Below are 27,288 nucleotides of genomic sequence, written 5' to 3'. Positions count from 1 at the left end.
CCTCACCCTGACTGTAATGATGACATTAAAGTGAGATATCTGCAAGACCCAACAACCACGCTCTACTGACTTTAATAAGAGTGATGGATGGTACCTTGTCGCAGAGGAAATGCCACCTTTCCCTCCATAAATTGTGCTCTGCGTGGGCTGTTGCATGCCGGAGAGTGCATGTGTGCTGTTGTGTAAGAGCGTTAGTAATCGTGTGTTATGTAAATGAGTGCGAGCCGTGAGCTGACATTGGAGCCCGACGGAGCAGAGATGGATAAAGAGTAGAAGGTCACAGGGTAGTGTCAAGGTCGTACCAGGCAAATGTCAACCAACTCATCATCTTTCGCTCCCTCTTTCATTTTTAGTCCAGCCTCTTTTTCACTATCTGACTTCTTTGTAAAACACTCACGGCTGCACACGCATGATCACCTGCCTCCTGCCTCGCTGTTTTATCTCCCCTCTCTTCTACCAGCTTTCCCCTCCTGCTTATCTCTCACTCTATTTCTCACATTCTTTTTTTTATATATATCCTAGGCGCTGTCTCACTCGTACCCTCTCTCGCTCCGCTGTGTTTTCATCCTCTTGCTCTAACTCTTTCTCGTTTCATCTCTCCCTGTACAGCTGGAGGTGAACATTTCCTCATGGGCGAGAACCTGACAGTAGCTGTTTTGGGAGTGGTCATCCCCATCGGTAAGCTTTCCTTGTCCATGTTTGTCTGTCCACACTAAAGGCCCGCAGGGCTGTGTAAAGCTGCCGTCTACCTGCTGCCTATGGCCGCTCTCTTTGTAGTCCATTCACACTGACCCTGCTGTGGCAGGATGAGAGAAGCCTGGCCCACAGGTGTTCCTCCCTCGAGTTTTCTCACAAGTCATTTTCTGTGAGTCTGACATTGCTGCCACACTGCATTACTCACTTCACACTGTGTTGTTGTGTTGGGTTCTGCTACAGCCACAGGACTCCCTGCAGTAGACCTTTAGTTTCCCTTTAGTTTAACATAGTATAGGGCAATATGAAAAAAAACAACAATCACTTAGCTCTAATGGTGAGCTACTTCTGCTGCACCTGTCCTTCTCATTATTCTCATCCTATATGTAGTTTACACTGATAATGGTGGAAGATATATCATCTAAAAGGCTCAGTAAACCTGAAATAATGGACTCTTAATTTCACACAATAGACAAAATCATCTGCTAATTTTCTATCCAGTATCAATCGATTTGAAAATGACCCATTTAATTATTACTAGCTGTAACTAACTTACTAATTGTCCTAACATCCGCTTTATTAGGTGGTTGAAACACTGTAACTGTCCAGTGTGTTTCCAACATTTTTTTTAAAGGAGAGTCTTATTATAAATACATATACTTGATATGGGTGGCAGACATGTTAATACGCTAACACACTAAGGCTAAACCTTGAATATCTCAGACAAAAAGTCAGCATGTGAACCATGTGAACTAGATGATACATGCAAAGAAACTTTATTTTATTTATAAAGGACCCAAAGACTTTTAGGATGAAGACTGTTTTTGGCAGTTGTTACAAATCTCTGGTAACAGTGCTCATGTTGCTTGAGTGTAAACATCCTTGGAAGTTAATAAGCTCAACATAGTTGCCAACATTAGCCTAAACTCTGATAGGATCCAAACATTAGGGAAATTGTATGTGATCGTTGTAAACAGGTCTTTTACTGTAATGTGAATGTGTTAATGATGTGCCTATTAGCCCTCAGAGTAATGTTTGTTCATGACTGTAAGTAGGAGGTGAAAATAGCCAGACACTGCAGAATAAACAGACTAAATACAGCTGATAAACAGACAGTTTAATCCACTCCTTACCACTTTTACTGCAGTGTTTTCACACGGAAAACACTGGGAAAAAAGAAATCCTCTTTTAAAGAATTATACACTTTGATTAAAATATTCATTTCCCCCGGGAATAATGGTCCTGCTTTGACACCATTTGTTGCAAAGTAAAAAGTCTGTAATAAAAAAAAAAAATTAAAAAAAACATATTTGAGCACAGACTCCTTTTCTATTCATGCATACTTTTAGGTGGAAACAACAAAACAAATGCAACACTAATACTATTGATCCTAAACAAAATGAGTCAGCCAATTAGCTCAGATGGACTGCTCTCATGATACTTCATAAGGTGAACAGAGAAAAAAAAGGCACCAATAAAACATGAAAGCTTTATTAGTGCTTTAGTGGCGCAATTTAAAAAGGCATTATTAAATTACATTGCTTATTCAAGGGCAGATGTGCTGTGAATGAGTCGCCAAGAGATTGTGATGTAATGTGATAGTTTAAATTTGTTCTCCCCAAGGATAGTTTAAAAGTAATTTACTCCAAAGCCAGGCCACTAATGGTGTTCTGCACAGCTGATTTAGAGTCTGTGTTAAAAATCAGTTGGTAGGTGGTTTGACCCGACTTTGACCCGGTGTTTGGCTGAGCCACATACACACACAACCTCCGTCCCGCTGCCCCCCTGCCCTCTGTGTCCCCCGCATGCCTGTTGTGCTCCTCTCTGTGCCGGTCATTTCATGCCATGGACTCGTTCTGCCTCGTTAACGCTCCCCCCCTTCCCATTTCCCTGCCGCTGTGTGTTAAACGCATGCAGTTCCTATCGTTGCCACAGTGGTGTTCGGCCTGGTCTGCGCCGGCGTCTACCTGGTGTGGCGCAACTGGCGGCGCAACTCCACCAAAAGCATGAACTTCGACAACCCCGTCTACCGCAAGACCACCGGCGAGGGCGAGGAGGACGAGATCCACATCGGGCGGACCGACGGCATGGGACACCACGCGCACCATCACCCGTACCCGCAGGGCGTCAGCGTGGGCGTGGTGGGAGCGGGAGGCGGAACTTGCCCGCAGTTCATCGCCTTGCCGCTCGGGGGCAGCATGCCCGATCCCGGGACTCACTGGTACACGGAGCAGCCCATGCTCTCCACGGCAAAGTGACCCACGAGGGCGACTTCCGGAGAAGAAGATGGCCGCTCAGGCACACGCACACACAGTGAGGTCAGGGGTGACATGGACTGAGTTTTCTGAAGGGACAAACAACATATCATCAAGTGTTACATGCAGACTCTCATATCCGTGTACTATGCCAATTTTCCATTTGAAAAACACCAGTATTCAATGAGATAAACATGATTCTTAATATAAGTAATTTCATACATTTTCTGTGCTGGAGCTTGATCTGTTTTTTTTTTCTCTGGTAAATGCTGAGAATTAATTACAGGTTTATTACTGTGTGCTCCCAATAATTAATGTGTGTTCCCAACATTGATGAAACATGAATATGGAGTCATACTGTCAGTCTTTTTACATTACACTGAGTGAGTTGTGTGCTGTGTGTCTTATATTTTGTGACAGGGCTAGGGAGGTCATGTTTCGTCCTTGATATATTTATTTGACGTAGGGTGTTATCCCTATTTTAGGAAGGTGAAGGAGCTGTGGAAGCGTGGCAGCACCTGCGTTGATGGGACAATCTGTACAGATTCATGTTAGAATCAATCATAAGTGTCAGTACTGGAGCTGTCGTGTGACGTTAACAGTTGGATGGTTTCTTCTTTGAGATTTTTTCCATTTTCTGATTGATTTGAAAGAAAGGTTACCACCTACATTTTGTGCTTTCTCCCTAGTTCAGAGGCAAGCCTGTCAGGATGAGTTGTCTAACAGTACAGAGTGCAGTCCAATACAATTGATTTGCGAGGTTACGTTTTTATTTGACCTCCAACACACCAGAGTTTTGTGAGTACAGCAGGTTTGCAGGCTGCAAGGGAGTAAGTGGACATACATAGTGTTGAGATGTTTGTTTTTCACAGTAGAGAGGTCATGAGGTCAGAGAGAAGGTGGTTACACAGGTTGGGTTTCTGTCTTCTTTAACTGACTCTTTTTTTTCTCGATGTTAAATGGTTTGTGAGAAGCAATAGTCTGCAGCTTTTAGTCAGGCTGCAGAGTCACATGGTCGACAAAAATCCTTGAGTGTTTAGAGTTTTATTTGATCACCTGCTTTTGACTGTGACAAATGTGCACATGAATACTCATAGGGCACAGTGATGGCAAACTCATGCTGCTCTCCAGAGGACGGAGACAATGCGCACTTGCCCTCCGAAAAACACAAATAGCATGCATAATTGCTCACCAGCTGACAATGCAGCCATTCATTGTTCCAGGCAAGATACAAACACACGCACGCACATGCACGCACAAATTCACAAAAGCGAGCTAGATTCCACGCCTGCTCTCCTCCTCCTGAGATGGCCGATATCTGAGTAGACAGTTTTGGAACGTGCCATGTGGGAGGGCCCAGCTGGTGGCTGCATGATGAGTACGAATTGTTATGTAACCACAGAAAACAAAATCAGACTCTGATGTAATGAGGTTGTGGTCGACTTGGTGAAGATGTTTCATGCTGGTTTAGTCCCGTCATTAAAGCTGTTTCATAATGCCATTCATAAACCTCAAAAGTCTAGGTGTGTGTGTGTGTGTGTGTGTGTGTGTGTGTGTGTGTGTGTGTGTGTGCGCGCGTGTGTTAATTATTATGCATGTGAGTGCTAATGTTCATCCCACAGCCATATTTGAAACTGTTTTGTATGCTCTTTGTTGCACAACCCTCTTAGAATGCCTTCTGTATTGTGTATTGCATGGAAGAAAAACAGTGTATGATACACAGGTGTGTGGATACACAGGTGTGTAAGTGCGCGTGTGTGTGTTGTATGTGTGTGAATGTGTGACACTGGAGAAGCTCTGAGGGTGCTTTTTGATTCATTGATTTGTAAATATGTTTTCATAAGGTTTTTGATAATGTATTATACAATTATGTAAAAGAAAAGATGTACATAAGATTTTAGATAAAGTGTTGACAGGTATATTAATTTATTTGTATAAAGGAGAGCACCGCATTCCCTGATTGTAAGAAATTTGAATTATCCACCAAAGTGGTTTGTGTTGTTTCTTGCTGTGCATCATTTAGCATCCTCTTTGTGTGCAACCCTTTCTTTTTTTGTTAACCCACGTAACACATGGTGTCTTCTCTTAAAAAAAACTCCCACATCTTTGCAACGCTTCCCAACCTCATGGTTATTGAAATGATTGGTTTTGTTTATTTGTGCCTTTGTTTTTCTTTTTTTTTCATCTTCCTCTAACGTTTTTCATTGAACAGACAGGGATCAGCCAACTGCTGTACATGCAAAGATATACTGTAATAAGACCAAACTGGTTCCACTTTTTGATTTTCTGTAATGGATTACTTTTGAATATCTCTATATATTGATATATAAAATCCGACTGAAAATTTCCTCAATGTGTGCTGCTTCATTTCCTCCTACAAACAATCTCATATCATAGATCTACTGTCAAAAACAGGCCTATGTAATGTTTGCTGAACCACAGCCATCAGTCCCTTAAGGCTGCAGTAGTTGATGTTTTAAAATGAGCCAAATGATTGTGTAAAAAGTAGACCACAAACTAACAGTTGGAAAAAAAAAATGCACTCACCTTGCTGAGCATCAAAGAGCAGGCTAATGAACACAGCAGTGCATTTAGTGGCTACTGAGCCAGATATTTCCCTCAGGGATTGTTCAAGGTTAAAAAACAGAGATAATATACTGGACTTTTCATCAGGTCACCCTCTGTTAGGTCACCAAATGAATTCTAATTTTAATGTGATATAGATTTGTAAACAATTATTTACTAACATTTTGGCCATCACTGTAATGTTTTTTAAATTGTTGTATTTAGGAGACCTTAAATCTAGTGGAACTGCTATGTATCTTTTTTATTATCTGTGATTTGCTTACATGTAGCACAATATGATGCTGATACATGAAAAATGTCCTTTATTCACCAAGAACTGTCTCCAGTGGTGGAAAGCAACGCTTTCATTTCACATCATTTCTTCAACTGAAATTAGCATGCTATCCATCTGCAACTGGACCGGTTAGCCTGATCACTTTGCGATAGTCACTGTGGCGCCCAGTCTGCCCTGAACTAATAGCGCTGATCAGAGGGTGTACAGTATTTAACTAAGAGTGGTAGGCAAACAACTAACAATGTTAACATTGGCTAATTAGTCATAGTAAAATATAAAACATTATAGCTCCTTAAAGGTTGATCTGCTAAGAAGCATGTTCTGAGCTACCAAGACCACTGCAGCAAGATTCCTGCTTATGTTAAATTGAGAAAAGTGTGTTTTATTTCTTATGATTCCACATTTTTATTTGTCAGAGGGAAAATGGGTTATTGGCTCAATTCAAAATCTAGTCACTCTTTGTAGCAGAACACAAAATGCTTCTCCCTTTGTAAACCACACTGACTGAGATTTGTTTTACATCCATCCAGACAAAGTGATCCATCAGCAGACAGAACAACAGTATCAGATAAAGCAAACCCATTAACATTATTAGTGAAGTAGGGCAAATGCCATCAGACTCATCTTCTTTGTTGCTGCATTCGGATACAATGTAATTTTTTGTGATGCCTGTAGCAGACAAAAGAGGTGTCACAGATATTCACTGGTCCACATATGATGTACACCTTGATTCATTGTGGTGTGAAGGCCTGTCTGTGTGGGGGATGGTGTGTTTACACCGACAATATATATGTGTGGAGGCAGCACAGGGGTCTGTACAGACATGAATACGTACAGTCAAAAAGATTTAAATCTATAGTTCATCAACGTTGATCGTCGATTTTAAACACAGTGTTTTATGCAATAAAACAAAAACAGATTTCAGTACTTATGCCATTTTATAAAATAATATGTGTGCTTATATATTTTATCTTTGACACTTGACTGATAGTAAAGGAGCTGACTCCATCTCCATAGCCGCCCCTCTCTCTCGCCCTATATTTGCTCAGGGTCATTACAGCAGCAGGGCAGTCAGTCAGCCAGGCTGGAAAAAATCCTCAGGGGAAATGAGGTGGCTTTGCTCTGTCCGACACAAATCCAGCCTCCTGCCAGTCTCTACTCTCAATCCTTTTGTTTTATCTCACAAACGTAATCTCAAATCCTTGCTGCGAGACTACAGCACCGTCGCCCCTTACCGTGCCCCCGTGGGCTGGAGGAACAAAGGGGCCACTTGCAGCACATCTGCTTTCATGCCTGACTGGGCCGTTCCACAGCTGGATTGCAGGTGAATCTCATTGTGTCCCCGCTCACAGTGGAATTAGAGCATTTCGGTGGGTGTCATGTTTATAATTGTCTGTCACACTTGAAAGGGATTAGATCTAATCCCTTGGATATGCTCATTTTAGAATTCCAGATTTTTGTATATTGTTGCTTTCTGTGTGTTATTGTATTTGACTCACAATAGTGATGCTGGAATGGAGGAGCTACACCACCTGCTGGTTGGGTTTGTTACTACAGCAACAAAGCTGACCACTGGGTTTTCATTTCAATGTGTAAACTTACCTTGGTTGAAACAATGGCAACAGTTTTCAGTCATATTTTTATTAAAAACAAACATTGTGAACATCATGATAGAAATCATTAATGAGTGAAATCAACAGGTTGATTTAGATTTGTCTGTCTTTCATGCAGCATCAAAGAAAGTACTTTGCATTACTTGATATATTTTACACATTGTATTTCTTTTTAAAAGTGCTGAGCTGCTGCAACAATGCAAATAGCAATACTTGGCAATACAATAAACATAAAATAAATATATTTTTTCATTGCATAGTTGTTGAGTGAAGCTGCTGCTTGGGTGTGCAAAGATCAGATCTAAACTATAAACTTCAACAGTAAAGACAACAGAAAACTGTACATTGATTTCTCCGGCAATCATGCCAAACACTCATCTAAAGCTTCAACCGCTTGTGGTGACATAGTTTTGTTGAAATGATGTCATTCCATCTCAAAAAAGGATTCAAAAACAATAACGTGGAACAAACAGCTTAATCGAAGCACAGAGCGCCAAACTTAAACCTCACACAGAAAAGAGGATCATACGTCTGCTGATTCTTTTTCCAGTTTTCCAGCACTACTGAGCTCGAGCTTTAGCGTGGGCCTGCAGGAGGGCGGCCGTGTCCGTGTGGGAACCTCGCATGGCGACAGAGAGCGCAGTCTGACCACGCTGGAGGACAGAAAGAAAGACATGTACTTTTAGCCATGTTATCATAAATGTTCCAGATAATGGTTACTGGACTTAATACATTTACTTGAAGAAATTCACAATCCCCAGAGGATGAACTTTGTCCATCCCCTGACTTTTCCTCTGACACCACCACAAGTTTGACAAATGTAACCATTGTGGTCAAGAAAGTAAACATATTTACTAAACTTCAGTGTCATTATCACATTGGCATTGGCATTTAGCTCAAGTGTAGCTTCACAGAGCCACTGGCATAGCATATGACTATTTTCCAGCTGCAGAATTGTGCCTCCCAAAGGACGGATTAAATAGCAAATTTAAAAGCAAGTTTGCATTTTTACTTCAAAAGACAAATGGGTTAAGAATTAATTTCATGAGAGTTTAATTGGTGTAATCAATCTGGGTTTGTGTCAAGGTGAAACACTTTGTAGGGTTGCGATAGGACACCTGCTGATTTTTTTTTTTTTTTTTTTTTCATCTCTTAAACTCTGCTATAAAGGCAGGCTGTGTCAAAAGTAGAAAATACATATGCATGCTCTCTTCCCTGCTTCCACTCGCTCCAGACTGGCAGATAAGGTACTGTTGGCAGATTAGCTCATCTCAGCCCAGGGAGATTTGTCTTCCTGTAGCCCTGATTAATCCTGGGGAAGCTCTATTCTGCTGCATCCAGACTGTCAGTCCACCCACGTCCACACAGCACGAGTCAAAACATTCAAGCTTTCATACATCTAAGCTCCTTTTTGTGTTTAGTTATGCGAATAGAAAGGGACATATGCCATTTTTTAAACAGATATAACAGGATTTCATATGATAAATGGAGTTGGAGTCATTATTTCAAGTATGAAATTTAATTACCAGGAGTGATGCCTGTAGAATTTGAAAAAAAATATTGTCCAGTTAACTGTTTTTCTTTTGGTATGATGACCACAAACAACTGCCTATATCTCACACTGGTAGCAGTTAAAACTGTATTCTCTTATCAAATGAAAAGCTGATAATGGGACTTGTTTGCTGCAGGATCACCTTGTCAGTGAGGGTGAGGTCACACTGGCTCCTCTCTAGCAGCAGCCTTGCGATGTGTGTGTGGCCTCTCTCAGACGCGAACATTAGGGCCGTGGTTCCCTGGCTGTCCTGAACATTTGTGTCGGCTCCGCAGCTCAGCAACAGGCGAACCATCACAACGCGGCCGTGTCTCACCGCTAAGTGCAGCGCTGTTTGGCCAGTCTGTACAGAGAGGGAGAGACGATAGGACAGAGACACAAAATTTAGAGCTCAGTTCTTGTTAAAGGAGCTCTTAGAGCATGCTAACAACTTAGTTTTGCACTCTCATTAAGCTTGGGAAGTCACAGGAGACAATGTAAGCAGAGAATAATAGAAGCTGCCAAATAGAAGATGCCAAATATTTGTGATTTCTAGTCTCTAATGTCTCTTGTGTTTCCCATAATCCAATATAATAGTGTATTAGACCCTCCATGCCTGTTAAATTCCTATATCATTTACCGCTCCAAGCCTGACTCAAGTCTAATTTGATTTTATCTGCGTAGAAAAGCTCCCTTCAGAGCTAAAATATTATACAACTGTTCTGTACTCATTATCATCCGTAAACTGATATTCATGTATAAAATCAGTAGATTGACCCTTAGATATTGCACTAGATTGTTGCTGCTGGGAATCAAGCTCCACTTGCGTAATTTCTCCTTGTATGCACTACCTGGCTGGAGCGAATGTTAATGTTGCCCAGTTCCATTATCTTGCGGACCACCTCCATGCCACCTGGGCCATCAGGGGCCGTCAGCGAGGCCAGCATCACCGCTGTGTAGCCAGCGTTGTTCTGAAGGTTCACGTCACTCACACCTGGTGATGCAAAGGAAATATCAACATGTTTAATGTTTCCAAGACAGCTGATCTTTGTGCAGTGACTCTGGTCACACTAGTGCCATTACCTGTGTCTAGGAGCAGGCTGACGATGCTGTAGTTGCAGTGGGACACACTGTAGTGCAGCACTGTGTTGCTATTGTCGTCTGCCAGGTTGATGAGGAATGCCAGCAGCGAAGGTGTGGCTTTCTTCACCTCTTTCAGGTACACAGCCACCTTGCTGGCCACTGAAGCCTCTTCTGCTGCCGCACTGAACCAGTGCTGAAACAACATGACCAGGGCTTTTCTCTGGAAAACAGGCAAGAAGGAAGGAAAGATGACTCTGACACTGATTTGACACACTTTAAAGCCTTGTAAATTGATCTGTTTGTCTACAGAACACAATATTAACACACCTTTAAGGCAAACATGTCCACAAATGCCTACTTTACATCTAAAAGCACGTAGCAACTTAAGCTTTCATTTACTGTAGTGGTAATGTGGTGTTTCTGTTCACCCAGTCCAATATTCACTCTCCCCCACCAAATATCTTACTCTTAATGCAAAAGGCTATATTCATCATGCCTTTGAAATTGTCATCAGCCACAATGTTTAGTTCTGCACACATTGCATACAGTTTATTAGAGCTTTCGCACTAAATGCAGCTGGATCAGAGAACACAGTGGCCTGTATCAAACAATCAGTCTTCAGAGTAAAAATTCAAATTCATAATTACTGAACAGGATCTTCCCCCAAATGTGATAGATTCTTCTCTGGCCTATTTCACACCCCTCCAACAAGACAGTGAACTAAAAGATGCTAAACTGCTCTGAGCTGAGAGGAGCTTTAGAGCTTTAATGACTCTGTGACTTCAATACTGCTTTTCATATCAGAAATAACTATTGTTGATATCAACTTTAGGCGTTTAAATCATATAGAATCCATTAAGATGAGGAATATCCTTATTCAGCATAACATTCAAATTGACTTCCTGTAAACACCTTCATGAGTTTCTGAGGGTTGAATCAGAGTTACATACCACATCATCACTGGGGTTATCCATGCTGTCCATGTGGTCACTAAGGAACTGACAAGCAGCCATGAAATCTGCACTCACAGTCTCCCTGAAAGATAAAAAGATCATGCATGTCTGATGTAGGATACAAAGAGACAATAAGGAGAATTTTCCCTCACAGCATTACATGTAGGAATATATTCCCATATTCCACAAATGTATCATTGAAAGTGCTCCCCTCAGGGTAAACAGCACACTTACATTTTCCAAGGCATTTGTTATGGTGCTCTCACCTGCCCCCTGTGGTTGTTTCTGAGCCAGGGTACCTCTCCATCTGTTCTCCTGGGGGCTTTGGTTTTGCTTTGACCATTTTCTCTGAAGCCTCAGCTTCTACAGACACCACTCCTCCATCTGTCCCTGATCCTGTACCCCCAGATATCATCTGTCTGTCGGGGTTAATTTGCCACACTCCCTCCATCCGCCTCTTCCCTGGGTCTGCATCCACCTGGGCAGCAGCCATCTCTCCAGGGCTGCTGCTGCTCTCCTTCTGCTCCCAATCACCATGAACACTCCGCTTCACACCGTCCTGCCCGAGTAGATTTCTACTTGCTTTACATCTTTAAAAGAAATGAAAATGAGGCAGGAAAATAAACGTGTCATGTCATTGTCAGCACTAAAGTCTTGGATCTCTGAAACACTGACGCTGAGGAACTAAAAAGTTGTCTAAATCCCCTCAAAACCTCAAACTCGTTTGAAAGTTGAAATTTACAGCATCAGGAATCAACATGAAAGCCAATCAACCATTTTCCCCTGCAATGTCTCATGTGGCTCATTCGGGAACGAGAGTCTTGGATGAGATCTCTGATGCATTATTTATGGCTAGAATATTTCAGTCAATACTTTGAATCCAATCTTTTTAGAGCATCAAAGGCTGGACAAAAGTCAAAACAAAAAATGCTTCCTCGTTTTAAAAAAGAAAGACAATTCATCAGATTGTCACAACTAGAATAAAAACTGGGCTAGAAAACAGACTAGTCCAACTATTTTACCATTAAAATAAATCCTTGTTTGAGGCTTTGGAAAATGGCAAATGTTCTCTATGACCCTGCTAAGATATGGGAGTCCAGGCTTTAAAATGACTGGTATTCATCTTTCAGATTTAAATTATGATGTTTTCCTCAGTCAGAAAAGTCGCTTAAAGAACCTCAAATATAGTCACTAACCGATAATCATTGCTTTTAAGGTCAGAGAGAGTTATTTACTAACCCTTCATTAACACCCCCTGAAAGTTTTTTTGACGTCTGGCCACATCCATCTGGCTTGGTGATGGATTTAGAGGCTGTAGGGAGAGAGACAGACACAGAGAATGATGATGATGAAATATCAACACAGCTGAACAACAACATTTTGACAGAATTCTTTTGGACGCCACAGTTTCTTCACAAAAACTGTCAGTCACCTACTTGTTATAGAGAGTTATAAATTCCATTACTTTTACACCTAATAAGTACATTGTGGATCTGAATTTGACAGAGGAACTTAATGATGTCAGCTTTTCTAAAGCAAACAGTGTTCAAATTACTTTATTAACTTTAATGTTTCACCAAACACACTTGATTTTGAAACAAATGTGAGAATATGACTTCAAACAAATGTCCCAACCTTTTGAAGACATATATGGTATTTCTTCGTTGAAATCAAATGAGGATTTTTTTAAACAACTCATCTACTCATCAAGCTCTTATTCCTGTGTTGACACAGCTGTTAGCATTGACTATGGTTCCTATTTCACTTTAACATTTAACTGGAACTCTGTGCATCTATATAGAGCTTGGTGGCTCATTTCATGCTAAGTCTCTATTCAATTCTTTCAGGCTCATTTTTATATAAAACAATGATAACACTTCATCCCCTGTTTCTTAATGGCATTCTCGACTAGTAAATTTTTAAGGTTGATAGTAAGGTTTTAAAAGTACAGGTTGGATTTCAAAACTTAAAATAATGATACCTGTGATAGCCTTTTTCTATTGTTTGCAGTTTTTGCAATATAAGCTTTATCTTCTGACCATACACTAAGGAGACATAAATCACTTGTTTTTAAAGGGAAGTGTGTTGACTACACTCCTCAGAGACTCACATCTGGTGTTTCAGCTTTCAGCATGCTGGAAAATATGACCATTCAAATAGGAAAAACTCTCAAACAAAGTAGCAGCAGTTCAGAAACACTTAAAACCAGCATTTGTGTCAACTAGTCAAGTCAACCAACCATGTGCTTTAATTAAATACAAGTTCAACTAAAAGATTTCCAGTTTTTCTGATTTATTATTTAAATGTGATGTAAATCACACACGAGTTAAGTCAAGAGAGGAGGTCCAGCTCTGAGGTTCTCCCTTTTGTCCAACAGATTGACTTCTTCTTTCCCAAACCATGTCCAAACCACACTATTACGATTCAAGTTAGTCTTAATGTGTGAGCACTGCCTCTCTACAGTGCAGCTACTTCACTATAACAACCATGGTCAAAATAGTCTGTGGGAAGAAAAGCCTGAAAGCCCGTATGAGACACAAATTAACTTGTCAGTCATTTTCAGTAACATAATTTGCTTCCAGTTGAGTCTTGTGGATTATACAATCTAATCTAATGACGTCATAATCCAGCCCTGTGTGTTTGCCCTAAAAGAGATTTAATGATAATCTTGATATCATGCATCTGTGGATGACAGTACCTCTATCTTGTGTTCTTTCTTCATCATTGTGTCCATGCTGGGTGTAGTAGGAGGTGAGGACATCAACAAGTCCCATCATCTCCTGCTGTAGAGAGTTTATCTTAGGATCTGGGTGCTTTAAGGGTTTACCTTCCTCTCTTGACTCACTGTCTGCACACAAACACTCCCACTGCTGATCCAGGAGCCTTTTGAGCTTCTTAATGTGGTGGACAGCCACTGCTGTGTCCCCATTCAAAGTCTCTCCAAATTCACCAGATAGAGGTGGACTCCTTCCAGCTGACATGAAATCAAATACTGAGTCTTGTTGTTGACTCCTTTGTCCATTTGTGGAAACAGTTCTTGCTCCACCAAATGCATCTGAGCTCCTTGAGGAAGGGGCTTTCTTAAAATCAGATTCAATGGATCTCACCATCATCTCATTTCCAACCTGGTCTACCACCACCCTTTCAGCCCGGACCCACATGCCAGGATTCTTGATAAGGTGTTCCACCTTCTCGTCTTTCCTTCTGCCCTCCTCCTGTTGTTCCCTCAGCAGACCCAAGGCCCTCTGGAGCTCCAGGCCAGTCTCATGGAGCTTCTGCTCCAGCACAGCTACCTTAGCCTGCAGGGAAGTCACTGTCAACAGCTCGTCCAGATCTGTACTGGTCCTCCACTCATGTTTTGGATTAGAGTCATCCTGTCTGACACTATGATTTTTAGAAAACCTGGTATGACTTTCATGCCGAGGCCTTTTGCTGTCTACATTGCTGTAGTGGGACAAAGTAAGAGGGTCAGTGGTTCCATTCATTGAAGGTGTATGGATATGTGGACTCAGGCCCAGGCGGAGTCTTTCTCGTTCCTCTTGGAGGATGCATATCTGAGCCCGGAGCTCCGGTATAACCCTCACCTCCATCTCCAGCTCTCCTACACGTTCAATGGCCTCGGTCAGACGTCTCAGCAACCCCGAGCAGTCCTGGGGTCGAGGGCTATCCGAGGAGTGGAAAACATCTTCACAGGAGGTGTTCCTTCCTCCGAGGTGATCTCTTGAACTCCAGAGGCTGCTGTGGTCATCCGTGGACTCTGAGCCCTGTCTCAGTAATACTGTGAGAGGCAAACTGGAGGCACGGAGGAGATGAGGTCTGATGTGCTCACCTAGAGGCTGCTCATCAAACTCCTTGATTCTTGCCTCCATCTCTTCCAGGGAGTTGAGCCCCGTGGGAGACAGAGTCGATCTGTGATCATTTGCCCAGGAGGTATAACCATGATGATGGACGTCCGACAGTCGGGACCTGGGGCCAAGAGCTCCGGTAGATCCCCACAGGTTTGGGCGGTACCCACATGCAGAAGGGTTGAGGAGTCTGGGAAGAGTGCTTGCCCGGGGACCCTTGCTCCGACGCTGGATTGGGACTCTTTTGATGGTGTTGCCTTTCTCTATGTCATCCACGTACTTCAGGAAGTCCAGGTCAAGTCGGAAACCGTAAGGTGTTTCCACTGAGTAAGGGGGCTTCCCTTTGATTCCATTCTGTGTTGTTTTATCAGCTGCGATATTTCCTGTGAACATTAAAACACAAATTTAGTATCCAATATAAAATTTTAAATTCCATAATGTTGTTGTGTTGTAATGTTGTGGACTTTTTTTTCTTTACCATTTTGTCCTTCCATCATTTATCTCTGTTAAGTTTTCCAAACAGTTTGTTGTCACATTATCTGGTAGGACCATTGGAATCTGGTAAATGAAATAAAATGAAATCAAAATGAGAAGAACCAGTTGAACCAGCCAGACACACATAAAAAAATACATGTTAGGACATTTTGTACAAGTAGTAAGTGGTTATTGTGTGGTTTTCAAATAATATAATGGACATAGTCCTCATTTCTGGAGGCACAACTGACAAACTTTGGCAATGCCACTCACTTGGTATGGTTGTGGTATTTTTCGTGGGACACCCAATCTAAATTTTATGACCAGATGGAGCAGTAATGGTCCTTTTTTTGTACTCCATTCACAATCTCCTTCTTATTCATCCCCCCTCATGTAGCACAGAGCACAAGACACTAACATCCAATTATTCTCAAGTGCTCTCCCACTCTCGTTCTTCCTCTCATTCTCCTCTTCTCCCAGAGATCTTTGCTTTTCTCACACTCTCACTGCTTCATTTCTTCCATGCATCAGGCAGCTATTATTCAACAGTAGCAGGCCTGATGTTCACTTGATTACAACCCTGCCATCCAGGACTAGAGCTGAAAATAGCTCTTGAGACAGTTTCGCCCAGCAGCAATGGCCAGCAGGGCAAAATATACTCCCACAGACATAAATACAGACAACCATTGTTCTGACTCAATACTTTCCTCCCTTCCTACTCTCCCTTTGCCTCCTACTACGTCTCCAGTCTTTTCCCAGATTCTTGCTTTACTTTTACTGGACTGTATCTAACTGTAACTGTCTTTTACTCTGCTCTTTTCATTTCAGTCTTTGTGTTTTTTCCAAATATGGCACTTACTGCACTTTAAATCTGCTGACTTTCCCATTTTCTCTTTAATAGTCTATGTTATGAACAGAGAGAAGTTATTTCTTCCCCTAACTCACTCAGTGTCTCCCTCCTTCCACCCTCACCTCTTCCCTCCTCCCTCCTCCCTCCCATGCCCTCCCTTCTCCTGACCACCAGCCTCTGTGGCAGCTCTCTGTCCTCTCGAGGCACCGCAGCCACTGAGCCACAACCCCAAACAATGTCAGCTATGCAGTAAACAGACAAACACCACCGAATGGTCCTGCTGGGAATTTTATCTTCCGTCATTCACACACTCTCTGATGGCCAACAAGAAACAGCAACAAATCTGAAAATTACAGACAGGGATACAGACATTTTCACAAGCTAAGACGTGAAGGCTGAGATAAATGTGTGTAATGTGTAATTAAAGTCAAAGATTCATCATGTCTCACATAGCTGTACTCTCCTTGGCTGATAGCTTTCATATGGGTCAAGTTTGTCATTCAGGAATTCAAATATTATTGAAAATACAGACAGTTGCACCAAAATTCAATTTCAATTTCAATTTTTTTTCAATACGGTGAAAGAGAAAAATTTTTTTCCATACTGGTAAAAATGTATTAACAGAAGGTCAGCATTTTGATTTAAACAAATCTTCTTCAGGACTAAACTTCCAAATCTTTGGGGAGCATTACCAGTGTGCAAATATTCCCTCTTTCACCTTATTTTGCTTTTTGGGTAGAATTAGTATAACATCACACACACTGGATGTGCCTGACTCTGATTTTCCATTTGTGTCTTACTCTGATTTTAGATCTGTTCTTGTCCTGGCTCTTTGGTTGAGGATTTCTCCACAGTGCTCACCACCTCCCTGCTGACTTACTGCTGTTCTGAAGCAGGAAAATCAAGGTGTGGGCCAGAAAAACAAAATAAAGAGCTGAGAGAATCTAAATATGCAGCCCAGTCCTCAACTTTATTTCCTCTTTGAACAATGTTAAAAACTCTAATAAATATATGGGTTAATATGGCTTTACATAAAATTAAAGGGGAAAAGGAAATCAAAAACTGAGACTGTACGCATATCTATGTTTACGGTATTTTCTTATTAAAAAATATGTGGGCCCTGTGCTAGGGGTTAGCAGAGAAGACAACAGAAAGATTAAGAAACACGTTTCAGCCTCAGTCAGACCTGGAGTTTTTGAAGAGTTTATTGTCACCAAAAGTGGTGACCAGAAAATGTATTGTGGCGATAAGTGCAGTTATTTGTTAATGTTGTTTGGTAGCTTGTAACAGACTGTGGCTGACACAGTGTTGTCGTGTAAACTCTCACTCTCTGACTGACAAGGTTCAGGTGACAGGTGATGGAGCAGTGTGTATCAAGATGGTGAGTGTTGGAGGAAACATGAGACACACTCAGTTGCATGTTTGAGCCTCAGTCAAACTGAGACTCAGATGTGGATTTTTTTTTTTTACTCCAAATTTATCTCCTATAGCAGAATTCAGATGGTTCATGGTAATGTTGGAACGGGTAGCGACTGACACAGTGTTTGTGGTTTTGCTAATGAAACTTTTGTTTCCTGTTCTGACAAGGTTTAAAGCAGAAGTAAGCGGAATGTTTGTGTTAATATAAGTCATAAATAGTTATATCTTCCGACAGCAATCACTTATATAGAGTGTTTGGTCCGAAACACGGGTCTGTCAGTCACTCTGCTCTGCTGTAAGCCGAGGAGAAAACTTTCCTTGTATCCTACAACCTTTATCCAATGAGGAGAGAGAACGGCATAAAGGGGCGGTCCTCTCTGTGTGTGCAGCCAAGGGATGCGCGTGAATGTGGTGACGTAGGGACGAGGGCGGGGACTGCTAACTCCATCGGCTGACAGGAAGTTAGCCAAAACGACCGGATCGCTTACTTCTGCTTTAAGGTTTATTTCCCATTGGTTATATGACATATGAATCTCTGGCTGTCTGAATCTGTTTTTATAAGACTGTCATTCTTTTACTCCAGTTCGATGGAAATACAGAGTCATGGTGCTGACAGCTTATTTAATTCATGATATGTCTTGTATTATATTAAACAAAATGTATATAAAAATATTATAATTACACCAATCCTGTTTTCCCCAAACTGATCTTTTCTAACGAGTTTCCTCTGTATGTTCTACTGCATACACTGAAACCTAATACACATGTTACATTCAGTAGCCTACATTGAAATTGATACTCTGTGTATGTTGTTATCACCAGGAGGGTTTTATAATGCTGAGAGGAATCTTTCAGCGCTCAAACTGAAATGTCTAAGTTTAGCCCTTACACGTGGGTGTAAAGCTAATGTACATGCCAAGAGAAAAGACCCTGACATGTTCGTTTTACAAGCCAGAAGATAATTCAGTGGAGTGTCCTCCAGGCAGAAGGACGAACCAGGAGGATAACACGACAGATTTCCATAGAGCTGGTGAGGCATTCAGATTAGGGGGGAAAAAAGCCTCATGTTGCTACAAGTAGAAGTTGTATTCATCATTGCCTCTGTCAGTCAGCGCTGTGCCACAGAGCACCTGTCACTGCAGACATCTCAATGCTGGCTGTCATCAGACTCAGAGAGCAGGCGGCTGGCTCGAGTTCAGGAAATACATTTACATTTGTTCTATGAAGTGAAAAAAATCTACCAACATCATCTCAACACTGGATGTTTACTGATGAAAAATTAGATACTGTCACCTGCTATTAAAGCAGAAGTAAGTGGAATACTTGTGTTAAAGCAGAAGTAAGCGATATATTTGTGTTAATATAGGCCTAAGTCTTAAATAGTTATATCTTCCGACAGCAATCACTTACATAGAGTGTTTGGACTGAAACACGGGTCTCTCAGTCCCTCTGCTCTGCTCTGAGCCGAGGAGAAAACTTTTCTTGTATCCTACAGTTTTTATCCAATGAGGAGAGAGAACGGCATGCAGGGCTGTGTGTGCAGCCAAGGGATGAGCGTGAATGTGGTGACGTAGGGACGAGGACTGTTATGGTGCGTTCAAGGCAACTCGTAACTCGTGTTTTTCCGACCTGTGAAGTCGTACCAGTTCGATCTGGTACGAGTTCACGGGTCGGATGTTACGAGTGGCCGTTATAGTGACTTTCACCGGTAAAACAGGTCGGAAAAACACGAGAGGGTTGCCTGGAACGCTACAAAATCGTAAGTTGTGACATGAAGCTGTAATTTACGGTTTCAAAAGCCTGCCTGGAACGCAGCATTAGCCAAAACGACCGGATCGCTTACTTCTGCTTTAATATAAGTCTTAAATAGTTATCACTTATATAGACTTATATAGAGTGTTTGGTCTGAAACACGGGTCTGTCAGTCACTCTGCTCTGCTGTAAGCCGAGGAGAAAACTTTCCTTGTATCCTACAACCTTTATCCAATGAGGAGAGAGAACGGCATAAAGGGGCGGTCCTCTCTGTATGTGCAGCCAAGGGATGCGCGTGAATGTGGTGACGTAGGGACAAGGGCGGGGACTGCTAACTCCATCGGCTGACAGGAAGTTAGCCAAAACGACCGGATCGCTTACTTCTGCTTTACCGTGTGTAGCTACTTGTATAAATCTTCTCAATCTAAATCTTAAATGACCAGTTCTGTAAAAATGTCACACTGTTTCTTAAGCCTGTCCTTGGGTGCTAAGTACTGTCAGTAGCTGTATGTGTATGCATAGCACTGAGAAAGAGAAATGTTAACTTTTGGGGCTATTTACAGCCCACTCTCAGACAAACAAAAGGACCAAACTGCAAGATCCCACATGTTTTTTAAATAGGAATATAGACACACTCATACATTTCTTCCTGACCAGGTTACCACAGAGGAAACAATATAGCACAGTTACGGTTAGGCAGTTCCCAGGAGTCGTTGCCTTAGCCTCTCCACATTTCCGTGGCACACGCTTTAATTGTGTATGCTTGGAGCAATAGGCCCACCTCACAGGAAACCCAAGAAATGAAACATAAAATATTCGCCTAACCCCAAACAGGCCCTTGCCAAACACAGTAGTACGGCTACCTCTGCACACGGTGAACTTGACACAGAGTCAAGTCATTTTTTTTTGTTGTTGAGCTTTTACGAAATCAAAGTTTCCTTTGCATGCAGCCGGAGTTCTTGTTGTATTTTAGTCAGAGGAAGTGTTAGTTTCTTGAGAGGCCATTTTGCCTTTTTTGAGCTCTTTTCATCTCAGTGCTCCCACAACAGCTGCTCTCCTCCTCTGGGTGGATGTGTTCCTCCTCACACAGACCTTTAGGCCCTCCCTGCATCAGCATAAACCTCATATAATCACAGCAACTCTGTCCACAGCATTTTTTTTTTTTTTACTAAAGCCACAAATTAAATATGAACTCATGACACAGCAGGAGGCGACCTCCCCGTGAAGCAAGGATAAATGCTTGAATCTTAGATAAGGACAAAAGGATTATTTAAGATTTAAGATAATAGCTGTTAAGATTTGGTTTAGTTGCTGATGGTAACAGCAAGGGTTTGTTGTCATGGTTATTTTTAGCCATGGCAACGGTGTCTCTAGGGATGGCAATATCAGTTGATCCAGACTGAAATACCAAGACAGCTATTTGATAGTGTGTACACACATCCTTCGTCCCAAGAGGATGAATCTCAGTGGCCCTTGAGGGTCCCCAGGCCTTCCCCTGACACAAGTTGCCTCATCAGCTGATGAATTTGGCAACCTTTGATCTGGTGCCATTATGAAGTAAACATTTAAACATACACCTGTAACTGAAAAGCAAATTATATTACCTTCAGCCTCAGTTTCTCTTTTGTTTTAATTATCACGTTAGCATGTAAACAAACCGAGCTAAATGAGGGGAGCATAGTTGATATACTACCTGCTATACATCAGCATGTTAGCGTTGTGACTGCTAGCCTATTAGGATGCTAATATTACTGTGCGTTCACACCAAGAGAGTTTAGAGTTCAGATCAAAGCACCACTAAGTACAGCTTCACAGAGCTGCTACAGTCTTGTTACATCTTATGGAATTAATTAATTCAGACTCATATGTTTTTCATTTCATGAGTTCACGTGGGGTAAACTCGAGCTGTTTGTTTGGGCTCTCACCCTCCCACTTTTTGTACAGACTGACTAGCCTACTAAAATTTGAGATAATGAATGCACTTGAGACCCAACTAGAGCAGAGATCTTTGCATCCTTATTCATTTGGACCTACAGTGTATACTCTAAGCCTACATGTTTCTCCAGGAAAGATAATTCCTCTCCTCCACTTTTTGGCTGTACAGACTGTGGTTTTTCCAGCACATAACTCTGAACCTTGTCTTCTGTTCGGGGGTTGATTTAGAAACCAAAGCCAACTGTTTGGACTTGAGCTCCTTTTCCCTTCCTGATCTATGCATCTCCTCTTTTTTCTGTCAAACTCACATTTTTCACTCACTGTCTCCATAAAGACTTCCTAGAAATCCCACAAGTCCTGTGATCTTTTTAAATATTTGTATTTCATCTTGGGATTTTGGACAACTGGAGTTGTCCTGGTCTTTTTCCAAATACAGCAGACTCAGTGTTGCATTGTGGCATCTAAGCCTCACTGAGTGGTATGTGGAGCCAAAGCTCATAGGATGAAACAGCTGCCAGTGGCTTCATGCGAGGAAGAAAGCTGTGGTATGTTAACATGGCAAGGTTAAAATAGAAAGTGTGCTGCCTGGGTGTGTGTTCACGTGGATGTGTGTTTGTGTTGTTTAATGTGCATCCCTGCACAGCATGTGTAAATGTAGATATAATACAATCTAAACAGAATTCAACATTTAATCTTTAAAGGCAATTCCTTTACCACTCTGATTAGTATGCGACACAAGCCCGGAGGTCCACTCCACACAATTTGTTAAACCACTTTAGAGTCAAAAGCTTTTCTGACCCTGAATTTAGATCAGCCAGTCCCAGATCGAAGACTTTCAAGGTCAACATTCAGCATCTTGGATATGATTAACTATCCAGTCCAGCAGTTCTCCACTGACTGGAGTGATGAGATAAATATTAAATCAGAAGCTTACCTTGCGACATGTGCTCAGCAGGTTCCTCCACTTTATCTTGCTGATGTGAGGGCGTGTAAGCTAGACAGTGCACTACAGTCTGTTCTCAGCTCAGACCAGCCTGTCTGCCTGTCTCCTGAGAGGGCAGGGAGGTGCTGTCAGGGAGAGTGGCATGCCGCGGCTGTTTGGTTAATGCCAATGTGCAGCCACTGCCATAACAGAAGCTGGGGTTGCTTGTGTGTAAAAGAGTGTATGAAGCAGGGAGGGGCTTGCGAACATGCCTTCCTACACTACCCACTATCCAACGAGACTGAAATTTGGGAGGCTAGACATGATGGACCACACCCACTCTCTCAGACAGCAGCCAATCGCAGCTAAGAGGTGTAGCTGGCTGGGAAAATGACAACGCTTCTGGGACCGTTGTGATAACATGTCAAAAATAAGGAGCAGCTGGTATGAAGCAAGAGAAAGTTTCAGAGTCACCTTACTGTGTGCCGTCAATAATCAGATAAAATCAGTGATTATGCAGTGCCTCATGAACCAGAGTGTAACCTGGTCCGGTGCTACTAGGTCTCTGTCCTCTTTAATCAAGTAAACAGGAGGGGAGAGCAGTGGGCTTGGTGCCATCCATGGGGGCTCATTCTCCCGGTACATGCCACTCATTCTTTGTGGATCCTCTTTCAGCTTGTTACCAGCATCTTCCTCTGGGGTACCACCATCATGCCAGGAAAGCCTATCATCTGCTCTTTATAAGTGCAGTGGACCATAAGTCAGCTACCAGCTGTCCGGTCAGATTGCTCATCCTTTATGACTACATTTGTTGGAAGTTGGTTACAGGGAGCAAGATGTTGGTCCATGCACCAATCTGGTTCAGGCTCAGATATCTCAACAGCTATGAGAAGGATTACAGTGACGTTTGGTGTAGACATCCATGATTCGCCGAGAATGAAGCATCCAGGAACAAGTGACCTACCAAATTTTCCTGTAGCACCACCAACAAAGCAAAGTTGTCATTTATTCAGAGAAATGTCTTAATACTTAAGTGATGGATTGACACAAAAATGTCTTAATGACATTCCTGTTTCCCAGAATTAATATTATAAAACTATGAAAAAATGATCCCTTCACTTTCGTTTCTGGGAGAGGGGAACAGCAAATAAGGGGAGAGAGAGACGGGGACGACATGCAGCAACCTGGGCTGCTGTGGAAAGGACTATGCCTACGGAGCGCCACAACAGATTTCTATTTTTGTCAAAAACTATAGGCCTACTACTGTCCAACTATAGCACTGATTGCCAGCACAAACACTCATGGGACCCAGAGGATGAATCATAATGACTTTTGCAAGCCTACTTATTATGTTATAACTTCCACTGAAGTATCTCAACATCTATGTAATGGACTGGCACCCCGAGGTTGACATTTTGTAATGTGTCATGTAATGATGGATGGATTTCTGCCCCCAGGATGACTTCCAAAAGCTTTCGTGAGTGTTTGGCCTGGTCTGGTGTTTTAATTTGGTTATTTATTAAATACTTTGCATTACCCATCAGCTTTAGGCCAACATTATGTTTACTGCATCTAGGCAATTACCAAATGTCAGCATGCTAATACCCTGTATGCTAGTTTCTCTTAGTGTAACTAGTTCTTAGCCTACTGATTCAATCTACATTTGGGTAAAGCAACAACACAGAAACAGCTTTCCTCTGGCTTGATCCACTTCTTCCCCAGAACAACTGAGCTTCAATAAACATATCTGTCATTTTACCATAGCATTTCCTGTGTCTCTGTCTGCATATTGGTTCCTCTTATAATAATAATAATAATATTATAAACTTGCTACGTGACAATATTACTCAACCAGTTTGAATCAGCACCTGCTTGACAAAACTATGCTAACATTTACTTAAAACATTGCTGTGCCTATATACAGCCCCGCAAGGGGCTGTATGACTTATTTTCAAATCCTGAAGATGTTTCACTCATCCAAACAGTTCTTTAGTTGTAAAGAGCAAATGTGGGAGGTGAAGTCTTAAAGAAGTCTATTTTCCTTGAACTCTAGCTCTTAATAACTACCATGACCTGGATGACTGAGAACCAACACAGACGCCTTACAGAGAACATTTCTGAAAACTTTTTGTCTAGTCGTTTCGCTTTCTTTCCTTCTCACGCTGCTCTCCTCTCATCCTCTTCTCTCTCCATCTATTTTCACGGTGTCTATGTTTATGTTGGGAGGCAAGAGGCTCAGTTTGCCTCCTTAGACCAAGAGAAATGTATGTCCCACTACACTTTTCTGAGCCCCAGAGTGAAAGTTGTTGATCACCGACTCCAACTGGCAGCAGCCATCTTGAGTCAAACTTGAAAGCAAAATAAACTGGGCAATGTTTATAAAAAGTCTACGACATGATGAGGCGAGAGAGCCGCTCGAGGGGCTGCAACCACTGCGTTGTGCCCCACCATGCATGGAAAAGGAATTAGCAAGAATTAGCAAGAAATACTCCTTTTCCATTACCCAAGCAGACAACTGACTCCGAGAGGGATTGTGGTTTAACTTGAGGGGGAGAGAGAGAGAAAAAACAGTCTTTACTGGACTAAATGACTGCTGACTGACTGACCACAAACTGCAGAAAACTTGGCCAAAAAGCAAAAATGTTCTCAAAGGCAATTTCAGAGAAAGATGTAGAGTTGCATCATATTTTAGGGAGGATTGTTGGGTATACATTCACTTACAATAGTAATTGACTTAAAATATTAGCCGAAAAATTAGTTGTTAATTATTAACCTATACAAATAGACTTTTTGGGCCCACATGGTGAAATGCATGAGATGGGAGGCTTTCCAGCTGCAGGGTATTAATTTTCCTCCCATTTGCTGTTATTACTTGTGGAAGCTGTATCCTGGTGGAAAGTATAGCTGGAGGTAAGCTGAAAACTGCCAAGAGGCAGGTCCTCTTTTGAGCAATGTTATTTGTGGATGAGGCTGGAAAGTGTTCACTACAGTTTTATGTTTATGCCAATCATACCCATAATTCTAATCAGTCATTTTCCACATGTTTTTTTTTCTTCACATCTGCTCAGATTTTTGTGAGGAGTTGGACATTTAACTTAACAACACAGAGCAGATGGAAAAGGTTAAAGAAGTTCAGTCCACTTAAAGGTTTGCAGCCTATATCTTTTAGCATTAGATGGTCATTATGTAACTGTGGCTTGTGGGTCAGGGGAGTTACAGGTTGTGCTGTGGCTGCATTGGCCAACTGAGACGCTGTAGTCATGTAACAGTGACCTATGAATTAAGAGCAAGGCTACACACCCTTGACAAGTGTGAGTAAAGTAAAGTAACTGTAATGCCTTTGAAACTATAGATTTAATTTGCATAAGTCACTAATGTTGACATGTTATTTGCAGTTCATGGCTCAAACTTGAAAACGTTGATATTTTTTAATTAAATGTTAAATGTTTTTATTAATATTGAAAAATATGAATTATTGTCACATTTTCAAAACATCTTTTAGATTTAAACTTTTTGACATTTTCATTCAACAGTAAATTTTTAAATGCATACTGAACACAAAGGAAACTGTACGCGTGTGTGTGTGTGTGTGTGTGGGGGGGGGGACTACAAATATGCCGCACAAAAATCTATTTGGCTTTGGCAGTTTGATCAAACAAGTAAACAGTCTGTGTGTATGGTAGATAAACAGTATTATGAAATAATGTGAACTGTTATCTATTTTATAGCAGGAGCCAAAGGGAAAAACAGAGCGCACAGTAAAAGTTAATGTAATAACTAAACCTTCACGTGCTCCTGCATTTTTCCATTTGGGTTAAAGAAAATCTGCTAAACTATATCACTCACTTCTGTCATACTGTACAGTATATTTGGGTCACTGAAAAGATGGAGAGGCACAAAGAAAATGTGTGTGCATTATCTTATGGTATACTGTAAATACAACTCAACAGTGCTGCAAAGGACATAGGTATTCCTTATGCACACAGCAGTGCAGACGCTGCAGGAGGCTCCCTTCACCCTCCAGCAGGAGCTGTGTGGGAAGGCAGATGTGAACAGTCTGATAGCTGCTGGCAAACACCTGAGGCATGGCAGATTCAGACCCTGAGCTTTGAAGATTCGGAGTTCAGAGTTTTATTAAAAAGGCACACTGCACACACAATTGATATGACTGATATATTGGGTTTAGTGCAAAAAGAAGCACTTAGAAATACGTTCATTGTAATCCAACTGGACATCCCTCTATGGGGCTGAAAATAGAAAATGTATCATAGCTTCTGCAACAACCCCCTAACTGCTGTAACCCTGACCCAAAATAAGATTATCACTGTGGTGATGATAATGTAAAAGGTGTTCAGTGCTGTCTTCATCTCTGAAGTTATCCTGAATTTGGAGAATTCTGCATTTGAACAAGTGCTGCACGAGTGAGTCAACACAGTTTCTTGTTCACCCCTGCAGCACGTGGGACAAACACACTGCTCTTTGAAGGCAGACAGCTGTTGCCTCTTTCTGAGATAACCCATAAAAAGCAGAACATTGACCACATGTATGACACTGACCTTCATTCTGACCAGGAGAGACTGGATGGCACTGACAGCACTGCATAGATGAAGAAAAAAAAACATACTCAAGCTTCCAGGCGTCCCTCTATGTAGGAGGATTCAATTCACCAGTGGCTTGAGAGCCTATACAGTAGAACCAGTTCAGTAGGTCTTGTATGTGCTGAGTTGTTAATGTGTTTACAATAACCAATAGAAGCAAAATTCACATTAATGATAGAAATACATATTCATTAGATCAATATTCCATCTCCAAGCCTCATACATCTTAAGAATGGTGACCAGCTCATTTCATTGTTCATCACACATACAGTACACACACATCTTTTCACTCCACACGCCCCCTAGACTGTGTGTCTCTCACTCTTTGAAGCTGCGTCATTAGAGAGTTCACAAATCTTGGCCACTATGCACCCATACATTCTACCTTCCCGAGAGCAGGCCTCACTGGCTGAAGTCAGGGCTGCGGACACTGTTTACTGTGTACACACTGTGGGGCTCACGCAATCCGGCTCTCATATGGGTATGGTTAACATTTAACAGAGGG

General features: G+C 41.8%; 2 protein-coding genes across 3 annotated transcripts in view; one reads left to right on the top strand and one right to left on the bottom strand.

Moving 5' to 3' along the window:
• The window catches only part of LOC146971142 (low-density lipoprotein receptor-related protein 8-like), a 98,520-nt gene extending 93,224 nt beyond the window's left edge, over window positions 1-5,296 (top strand). Inside the window, exons 17-18 of one of the 2 annotated variants that reach the window (XM_085803804.1) lie at window positions 610-678; window positions 2,629-5,296. In XM_085803804.1, coding sequence (XP_085659930.1) covers window positions 610-678; window positions 2,629-2,951 — 392 coding nt within the window. In that variant the 3' untranslated portion in view covers window positions 2,952-5,296. Of the gene's footprint in view, window positions 1-609; window positions 679-2,610 lie in introns of both variants that reach the window. The other variant, XM_085803803.1, reaches the window with a different exon arrangement.
• A 2,233-nt stretch (window positions 5,297-7,529) lies between these two features.
• Window positions 7,530-22,474, bottom strand: LOC146971141 (KN motif and ankyrin repeat domain-containing protein 4-like). The gene is made up of 10 exons (XM_085805227.1): window positions 22,198-22,474; window positions 15,312-15,391; window positions 13,687-15,216; window positions 12,228-12,300; window positions 11,255-11,578; window positions 10,986-11,070; window positions 10,036-10,255; window positions 9,804-9,946; window positions 9,116-9,316; window positions 7,530-8,074 (listed from the first exon to the last, which is right to left on the bottom strand). The coding sequence occupies exons 2-10, from the start codon at window positions 15,328-15,330 to the stop codon at window positions 7,982-7,984; spliced, it is 2,688 nt and encodes an 895-aa protein (XP_085661353.1). The 5' UTR covers window positions 15,331-15,391; window positions 22,198-22,474; the 3' UTR covers window positions 7,530-7,981.
• Window positions 22,475-27,288: the final 4,814 nt, after the last annotated feature.

This window comes from Trachurus japonicus, chromosome 17 (genome assembly GCF_045865225.1).
Source record: "Trachurus japonicus isolate A0001 chromosome 17, Traja_1.0".
NCBI classification, from domain to species: domain Eukaryota; kingdom Metazoa; phylum Chordata; class Actinopteri; order Carangiformes; family Carangidae; genus Trachurus; species Trachurus japonicus.
This window is presented reverse-complemented; position numbering and strand designations above follow the sequence as displayed.

Excerpts from the sequence above, each read along its gene's own strand:
- LOC146971141 (XM_085805227.1), bottom strand. Across the intron at positions 12,301-13,686 it reads AGAAAGAACACAAGATAGAG|CCTCTAAATCCATCACCAAG; the intron begins GTACTGTCATCC and ends CTCTCCCTACAG. Across the intron at positions 11,071-11,254 it reads GAAACAACCACAGGGGGCAG|GGAGACTGTGAGTGCAGATT; the intron begins GTGAGAGCACCA and ends TTTATCTTTCAG.